The sequence below is a fragment of the Halyomorpha halys genome, unplaced genomic scaffold (assembly GCF_000696795.3).
Source record: "Halyomorpha halys isolate HHAL.00 unplaced genomic scaffold, Hhal_1.1 Scaffold467.1, whole genome shotgun sequence".
Classification (NCBI taxonomy): Eukaryota; Metazoa; Arthropoda; class Insecta; order Hemiptera; family Pentatomidae; genus Halyomorpha; species Halyomorpha halys.
This window is the reverse complement of record NW_027114004.1, coordinates 1,478-11,433: the sequence shown is the minus strand read 5'-3', so window position 1 is coordinate 11,433 and position 9,956 is coordinate 1,478. Positions and strand designations below refer to the sequence as shown.

Below are 9,956 nucleotides of genomic sequence, written 5' to 3'. Positions count from 1 at the left end.
GAAGGTGACCTGTTTTCTAAGTTCATAGTCAAGCACCTTTTCAATAATTCGGCGCACGGTCGAATATATTGTAATCGGCCTCCAGGATGATTATAGAACTAAATACAACATGTTAAGAAACTCCAGTAAGGAACTAGGTTTTGAAATAAATAGAGATAAAACAACGGTTAGCAGTAGAAACACAAGCAACTTTGGTGATATAGTTATAGGGAGAAATACGTTTGAACAGGTAGATAAGTTTAAGTATTTAGGTTCTACGGTAACTAGAAAAAATGAAATTGATGAGCAAATAAAAGCGAGGATGAAGGTTGGAAATACTTGTTATTTTTCAATTTCGAAACTGCTTAGCTCGCGCTTTCTATCCAAAAACTTAAAAATTAGAATTTACAAAACTATAATCTTTCCCAATGTTCTTTATGGATGCGAGACATGGCCTCTTACACTAAAGGATGAACAGCAACTTAAGGTTTTCGAAAATTAAGTATTACATAAAATATTTGGACCGAAAAAAGATGAATTAACAGGAGAATTTAGAAGACTATACAACATTGAATTAAGGGACCTACACCTGGTAAATATATAATTTGAGTTATAGCATTATGGCTTATAAGATGGGCTTATAATGAGCGGATCCCTAAAATGTTAAGAAACACTGAACCGACAGGTAGAAGTCCGAGGGGTAGACCGAAACATAGATGGGAGGATTGCGTTAAAACTGATTTAGTGGAATTGGGTTTGGAGGGGCATCGCTGGGGGGATGTATGTAGAGAGTTATTGGTTGTATCGGCATCAAATATTCAGGTTCGTTAGGCCTTCATTATTATTATTATTATTATTATTATTATTATTAATATATATTTAAGTAAAGAAAAAGTAGTGCATTATTTTCTCTCAGAAAAAGTTTCAATTTTTAGCTAGTCTGTACATGGGATATAGTAAATATCATTAAAAAGTAAATATTGAAATATTTAAGGTGCAAGCTCCCTGAAGTTTATTTTATTTGAAAAAACTTAAAATTTTCACTCATTTTTCATTCGAAGTTCCATATTCTCAAAGCAACCTACAACACTATAAAAATATTTTCTCTAATAGAGCTCTTTACGTTTAATAGTTCTCAATACACAGTTTTTCAAAACGCAACATTTTTTCCAAATAACAAAAATCAATATTTTGTGATTTAATTTTGGCAAATATCATAACAACTACTCCAATGAATATAAACGTTATCAACTACATTAGGGCGCTTATAGGCATCTGTACATCTTATGGTTCCTGAGATAAAGTAAGTTCAAAACAAAAGTTTTTTTTTTTCCAAATAAAGAGAAAATGCATTATGAATTTTGTTTGGTTAATATCATAGTAACTGCTTCTCTTGCTACTACGCCTCAACTAAGAGCTAATAGACATCTGTACATTGTTCATAGTAGTAGTAGTTTCCATATTTGCCTAAATGAATTACCAAAATATTGATTTTTCATTATTTGGAAAAAAAAAGTTTTTTTTTTTTTTTTAAAACTACATTTCAGATATTGCATGTTGGATTAAACGTAAACAGCTCTATCAGAGCTCATATTTTAACAAATTCACTCAAATTTAAATGATGTTCTATTAAGCTATTTACTGTTGTAGGTAGGTAATTTTAAAGATATAGAGAGCTCTAAATGAAAAATTTTTTCTATAACGATTTGAAACAGCAACCCACCATTTAAATGTTTTATTCCTCTAACTATGGTTGGCAGAGTCATCAATTTTGATTAGTAATTAAATATAGTTTTCATTAAAGTAATAAAAATTGGAGTGAAATGACTTATTTTTTTCTTTTTTTATGGGAGGGGGGCCTCTTGAACTACAATGAAAAAACAATTATGCAAATAGAAAGGTCTTACGGAAGCTGAGCTATAGAGATAAAAAAATCAAGAACAATTTTTACCAAATCTGCCAAGTAAAATGTCTTTATCATAGAAACGACTGTTTTACATTCTTAATTGTATTAAATAAAAATAGTGGAAGCATCAAATTTTGTTTTAATAGTGAGCACCTTTTGAATTTAAACACTATACAACCTGATGCAACTCTTTCATTCACACAATGACAGTGAGTCACATTTTTTCCCATATCAGCACATTAGCACAAAATCTCACCTATTTCTAAGTTGAGGTATCAACTTGAAAATTGGCAAACTTATAGTTTTTATCCTGTAACTGATGAAGAACTCCCAAGAATAAAACATTTAATGACCAACCTCTCAAGAAATTAATATGGCAAACCCAATTTTAAAATCAATAAGATTTACTTTTAAAGTCTACTGTGACTAAATACTAAATAGATTGCATCATCGGCTGCAGATTTCTGAGATCTATGATTTTGATCTTATCAATTTTCATCATATTTCCATCAGATAAACCTTATATAGAGATAGAATTGATTTTTATTTTATTAACAATGGTTTGAGTAACTAATACAATACTTTACACACTCATATAAGAAATAAAATAAAATAATAGAAAAGTCAATTTTCTAAAAGTCATTTAACATGACTTTAAATAGGGCTGCTCACAATCTAATACTTTTAACATGGCAAAGCATTTTACATTTCACACAGCATCATGAATACACCTAATATGTAAATTTGTTTTGTTATCCTTACAAACTACAACACCCCTAACCCTTCATGGGTTGTGGGGAAAGCATGATTACTTAAGTAACTTGAAAAAACTAAAAAACTTACAACACAGCTAGATAATGAAGGTGCTGACTGGCCCAATACAGAATTTCTCATTAACATTAAATTTGAAACATCTGAAACAAAAGAAATTTTTAAAAAGTTTAAACGTATATCAGTGAGAAACAATACAGTTTATATAAAACAAACACCGAATGTCATGCATTTGTTTTTTTAATGATATACACCAACAATACAAACTTATAAAATTTGTTATTTTATGTGTATGAAGTTAATAAAGTTTTTAAAGATAAAAAAATAATTAACAACAATGTTTCAACATAAAGATATAACAAAGTGGTAATAAAGAAGAAAAAAACTTTCATTTGTTAAAACGATTCAGCCGACGCAAGACATTGGATGACAGAAGAAGTCAGTAGTCTTTCATCAGTTCTTGGAATGAAAATGTACTTTGAGTCCAAGTTGAATTTTCATTAAAGATGATGGAGGCTATTAGTACAAGAGCCCAAGAGGAGAAAAGCAACATTTCATAAAAATGTTGTATGGGACGTACTGAAAGATCATTAGTTAGTGAATTTATTTTTAAAAATTTATATCTCAAAAGCCAGTTGGCGTACAGATGTCTATTAGCACTTAAATTAAAGCTAGTTTAATGAGCTATAAAGTAGTTTATGATGTTTATCTTCCTAGGGGTAATAGTTTACATGAAATTTGCTAAAATAAATTGATTTATAGTTGTTTGGACAAATTTTCATTTGCCAAATTTATATTCATATGTGAATATCATAAAAACTACTTTTTTACTATACCCCTACGAAGATAAGTGTCATTGACTACTTTACAGTAAGTTAAATTTCCTTTATTTTGAGTGTTGGCAGACATATGTGCGTTTTATGGATCTAGAGATATATTTTTTAAAAATCCAACATTTTATAGGAACAACTAGAAATTAACATTTTGTGAGTTTATCTTGTCAAATATCATAAAAACTACTACTCCTACAAAGATAAACATAATTAACTATTTTGTAGTAAATTTAACTAGCTTTAACTTGAGCACTGGCAGACATCTGTAAGTCCAATGGTTTCTAAAATGAAGTTTTTCATAAATCAAACTTATTGTCCGAACAACTATAAATCAATTTATTTTAGCAAATATCATGAAAACTACTATTCCTACGAAGGTAAAGGTCATAAACTTCTTTATAGTCCATTAAACTAGCTTTAATTTGAGTGCTAATAGACATCTGTACGTCACATAGTTCCTGAGATATAGATTTCTCAAAATAAATTAACTAACTACTAATCTTTCAGTAGATTTTTAAGAAATTTTGCTTTTTAAAAAGCTATATCTCGAGAACTATAGGACGTAAATAGCTCTTTTAGGGCTAATATTTCAGCAAATTTACTCTTCTTTAAATAATGTTCTCTTAGATTTTCTAGTGTTGTTGGTAGTTTTTAAGATGTAGAGCTCCAAATGAAAAATTAATGTTTTTTTAAGGTTTTGAAACAGCCGCCATTTTTTATTCCCCCTTCCTATGCTTGGCAGACTCATCAATTTTGACTAGTAATTATACATAGTTTTCATTAAAGTAATCAAAAATTGGGGTGAGATAACTGCCTTTTTTTCATCCCGGCTCCTGTACTATATCTTTATATGAGTGTTATATTATTTTGTCAGTCTCTTCTCAGAACTCACTAAAGCAGGACATATATATTTCAGATCAGAAAATTCATTTATTTTTTTAAAAAGTAGCAGAAGTGTTTTTGCTAAATTATGAAAATTGTCAGAAGTTAAATATGCAAAAAAAAGTGAACTGTAAAATAGTTAATTAGGTTTGATATTATTCATATGATATTAATCATATATCATATGTTTACAACTATATCTTTGTTTTATGAATTTATATGGCTCAAACAATCATTTCTGTAGTTGCCAGCTTCTGAGAGGCACAAAAGTACAGCTCTATAAAACCTTAGTCTGTCTACTTAGTGCTGAGCTACATTTCCAAGACATAGATACAGAGCAAGTCAGATGAGTTGATTTATTATAAAATCATGGAGGACCAAGAATGGCATGGAAGGATAAATCAAGAATTATATGTTCTCTTGTAGCAAGTTTCATTCGACTCGAAGTATGTTAGATTAGAAGTTAAGTTAAGATGGGCTCAACATCAGGTTAGAATAAATGAAGATTCTATCTCTAAGAAGGTTCTTCTTGAAGAAATTCATGGGTCTAGGTATAAGAGAAGATATAGGCTGCGGCGAGATGGAATTGGCCATGAGACCCAGACGCCGCTTGGAGCATGAAAATGGATGACTGTTGCACAGGACCAGGACACATGGTGTAGGCAAATTCAGGAGGCCTTGATTCAGCAATTAGGTATTGGGCTGCTGATAGATAACTATATATATATGTAAGTATCATCCTGTATTATTAAAAGCTGTAATATCCTTAAACATAATATCTGCTCAAAAAGCAGTCCCACTTGAAATATCTCTGGTAGGTTGACGAGGAGATAGTAACAATATTGCGGCTATATTTCCTTAAATTGGCAAGGTTACCAATGTTATTAAGGAAATAAAATCTTCAAAATGAAAAAAAGTCTTCTCAATGGAGAAGTTAAATTAATTGAAGGAGGAGTAAAATTTATTGAATGCTGGGGAGAACTTAGTGATTAAGCTCAGTGCTAGGGACTTAAATATGGTTTAAAAAAAACTTGAAGACTCCACACTCCATAATCTGCCAGGGTGTCGAGGAAAATTGCTTGAAAAAATCCTAAGTAAGAGGGAATAAAACAATGGTGACAGTTCCAGAAGTTATGAAAAATTTATTTTGAATTCTTTTATTAAAAAAAAAAATTGTGGGTTTTTATCTATTACAAAAAGGTTAATTTTTTGTTTACCTTGACTGCACAATGGATACAGTGAAAGTCATTAAAATGAAGGTTTCATTTTATTCAAGAAAAAACTAAAGTTTTGCTCATTTTTCATTCAGAGCTCCATACCCCAATAACTACCTACAACACTAAAATATGAGCTCTCTTAACGTTCAATAGTTATTGAGATAAAGGCTTTCAAAAAGCAACTTTTTTTTTCAAATAACGAAAAATTAATATTTTATGAATTAATTTCAGTGTATATCATGTAAATTACTGCACCTATGAAGATAAACATTATCAATTACATTGACTTGACTGTTATCAAGCATGGTAGTCCGATCGAAGTTAAAAATCATACAAATAACGTATAAATTCAACTTTTGTTCTAGAATTTTTATTAAATACTAGTTAATTTAACTACCCTAACCTATGTCTTGATAAATGTATATTTGTGCTGTGTTAAATCAAAATAAACAACTATAGCTCCGAAGGTTGGGAAAATTCTATAATTGATCAAAACACAGAGAGCATAAATATTCATCTTTTAGTAGTTCCAAAACAATACTAACTGAGCAGAAAGGTGTACATCCACAAGCACCCTTTGATATACGCCCAAAAACCAACACTCAATAGGTCGGCCGCAAATTCTAGCCAATTCGTACCAGCCAATCCATCCAAATAACCTATTTACACACTTGCACATGTGCAAATTTACCATAGTTTGGCAAACATATGGCAGCACCTTTAAAGTATTTTATGGGTAATTCCACATCAAATCAACCACAAAAAAAATATTTTTAACATCCACCATCTCAGATTTAGATGAAACAGTATGGCTATTCTATTCATGTAAGCAACCATAAATGTAAGCAAAGCGAATTATTTTGATTATGATTTTACAGTCTTATAAAATTTTTGGATTTTTTGTGGTTTTCTACCATTCAGCCGCAAAAACTAAATTTGTTTTCCCACAAAATATAAACGTTATCTATTTTAGTTACCAATGCTGATGAATTTTTTTTTTTTAAGAGTATCTCAATATGTCAGGAATCATTTATAAAATAAACAAAGCTACCATTTGTTTATCTGAGGCAAGAAAAATATCTTGTGTGTAATCTATAGAATTAAAAAAAAAAAAATCAGAATTCTATGAATAGATAAAACTGAAAAATGAAGATCTTAGAAATCAAATATGACAACAAACATTACAACAGCCACTATTAATGAAAAGGAAAGCTATAAACTTGATTAAACATATAAATTTATATTAATGTAAGATTGCAACTTTGCTCCACTGATGTTAGAAGTTTTGTGTTGCCCAGAGTGCCATAGTGTAAGACACAAAATGGGTGGGAGATAAAGACAAAAAGTTTATCTTTCAACTTGTGGGTACAAAGTTTAATTGAAAAATAATTCTAGGTTTTCTAGTATTTTTTTTTTCTCAAGTTATTCTCAGTTAAACAATGTGCCTAAACTTCTAAAGCTACAGTGCATCTACTTGAAGTATAAAGATAAGTGTAATCATAACGTTGTTCAAACTCTATGAGCTATTAAGAAATTAATATCAGTTTTTATTATTACTCTCTTTCTTAGTCGAAATTTCAGAAACTGTGTCTGCCCACAACTTTGCACCGGAAATTGGAGTTAATCAACCCCAGTAAACCTCTTCTCAGTTTACACATGTTTAGTTAATTGTCTAATTGTTTATAATTTAAACATCCCTTCAATAAAATATTAATTTAAAATCAATTAAAAAATATTTATTTTGGAATAGATTCATATTTATTTATACAAATTTATTTTTAGATATATACTTTCTTTTTTTTCTACTTTTATTTCAAGAGAAAATGTATATTATGTTTGAAAAGAGGAATATGTTTCACAGGATTTTTAAACAAAAATATATATTTTTTAATTTTACTGTTATATATTAAATCAATCAAATTGTATCCTTGTATAGTCTCAACACTTCTTATTACATCAATAGTCCAACGTTTCAGCCATTTCGGCCATCCTCAGGAACAATCTTCAAATATAAATTCTCACCTCACATCAAAATTTAAAAATTGTTTTGCAGGCTGTTCTGACCAGGTCATTAATTATAAGTCAAACACCCTATTTTAAAAAAAAATTATTAGTTTTTAAAACTTTTAATTTTCAATTAATCCACACTATCACTACCATATAAACAAACTTTTTGCTTCAGATTCAAGAAGATATCAGTTCACTTTAAGGCTATAACAATGATAGATCTAAAGTAACAATTAAAGTTCTTCCTCTCATTAAAAATTAGGTTGGTAACCAGAAGGAAAATCCATTTTTCCAGTTATAGTTATAAACAACTATATATAAATATTATTAAGTACTTTGAACATTTGCAGAAACTAACAAGTTTTATTACAATTAACAGTACATGATCCAGAAATAGAGGTGGAGCATAAACAATTTAATTTTAAATACAAAAATTGTTTATCGAGTTTATTAAGATCGAAATAACTTTAATTCTTCAGAACTCCATTGGATACAAAGAAACAGAAATAAAAAGGATTTTATTTTAGTTCAAATTATGTATAATAAACATCAAACGATATAATACACTAAACTCTCAATAATTAACAGAATATATCCCCAAACAAATCTTAATAATTCAATAACCACATACTATCTTTCAAAAAATACCGCTTCCAACTTAATAAAATCGAACACCATAGGAAGAAAACTTCAGTAAATTATGCTACATAAAATGGTAACACATAAATTAATTCAAGAAATTATACATACACTTTTACAATAAAACTAAAAAAAATAAAGAAAAAAAAGGTAAAGGTTATATGCTGAATCATAAACAATAAAGGGATGAAAGCTTAGATGAAAAGATTTGGTAACAACTACAAGAAATATAGATATTTTAATATTCAACTGAACAGACAGGATGGTTACGTTATTCATAAAGGAGAGTTTAACTAAATAGATTGGTTGACTTTTTTTTAGGTCAAGATATAATTAGTTCATAGTTACGAATTGGCAATAAGACAAAAAATTATTTGTTCACATTAAAAGGTAATAAGCAACAAAAACTAAAGGTGGAATAGTTCTCATTAATACAATTTTAAATAATCAGACTAATATTTCATAAAAACTTGATACCATGGATATCAAGTAATACTTCCATAAATTAACAGCATATGACATTCAGTATTACTTCATCGAAGATTAATATATTGAATGTACATTTTAATTTAAACAAAACATAGTAAACAATGATCTTGATCATATTAAGGCATAAATACCTGACTTATTAGTTGTTTTCATCTGTCTTTCTTCAGAATCTGAATAGCGTCTGCTTCCAGTTTCATCAACAGATTTATTCCAATTTTCTTCAATAGAAAGACCCAAACCAGACTTCAATGATAAGGGTTGTACTCGACAACCAGCCCTACTGGGCCTGCTTCTCCCAGCTTCCATTTTAAGAGCCAAAATAACTAATTATACTTGATGGCTCACATTATTTTAATTAAAATAAAATCTGAATATAAAATTAATACTGATATAAAACAGAAAAAATCCAGGAGAAAAAAACTTTGCTTCAACACAATCATAGTGAAGCAATTAATCAAGGATATATTAAATTATTTCACAAAAATTAAACATGTAATAAAGAGAAAAACAAAAAGTTTTTCGATTTTGAAAATGACAGTTCAAACTAATTTAAATTCGACATCTTTCACCCTGCCCCAAACCCGAGACAAAAAAATTGTCAACATTGGAACAACCACTACTACAACCTTAATAAAACAAAAATCTTTTTTTATCACAGAGAATATTTGTAAGACAACACAAAATAGTAGTTAATTCATTTAATTAAAACTTTTCAGATATACTATAATAAAAACTAATAATGTAAATAACTGCCCATGAATGAACTGAAAAATGACTGTGAAAATATTTGATGGATAACATTATCACAATTAACATTAAAGTGGTGAATTACTCTAATAATTAAAATGCATTGAAGTATTCAGAATAAATAATAATAATGGTAAAATCAGTGTTTGTGTTATTTTAGAATAACTAAAATCACAGTTGTGGAGGGAGAGGGGGGGAAGGTAAAATTGAAACTACAATTTTAAAAATTATTCATAATTCCTATTGGAAGATTAATAGTTGACCTTGTGTAATGGCTTTTAAGGATATAGTCCAATTCTATCGCAATGGCAATTTTATCACTCATTACTGGATTTATTACTTATTAGTATTCTATTCATCTATATTTATTTTTCCTTAACTTACTGTGTTCCTCCTTTTTTTATTTTTTTAAAGATATATATATATAACTTATGCGTTGTCGGAGGAATAATATTAAAAAAAAGTAGGAAGTTGGGCAGAATAACG

General features: G+C 28.8%; 1 protein-coding gene across 1 annotated transcript in view; it reads right to left on the bottom strand.

Moving 5' to 3' along the window:
- Nucleotides 1-9,325, bottom strand: part of dop (microtubule-associated serine/threonine (MAST) protein kinase dop) — a gene marked incomplete in the record, with an annotated part of 102,490 nt that extends 93,165 nt beyond the window's left edge. Inside the window, 2 exon segments of the mRNA XM_067051257.1 lie at nt 2,729-2,799; nt 8,855-9,325. Coding sequence (XP_066907358.1) covers nt 2,729-2,799; nt 8,855-9,029 — 246 coding nt within the window.
- Nucleotides 9,326-9,956: the final 631 nt, after the last annotated feature.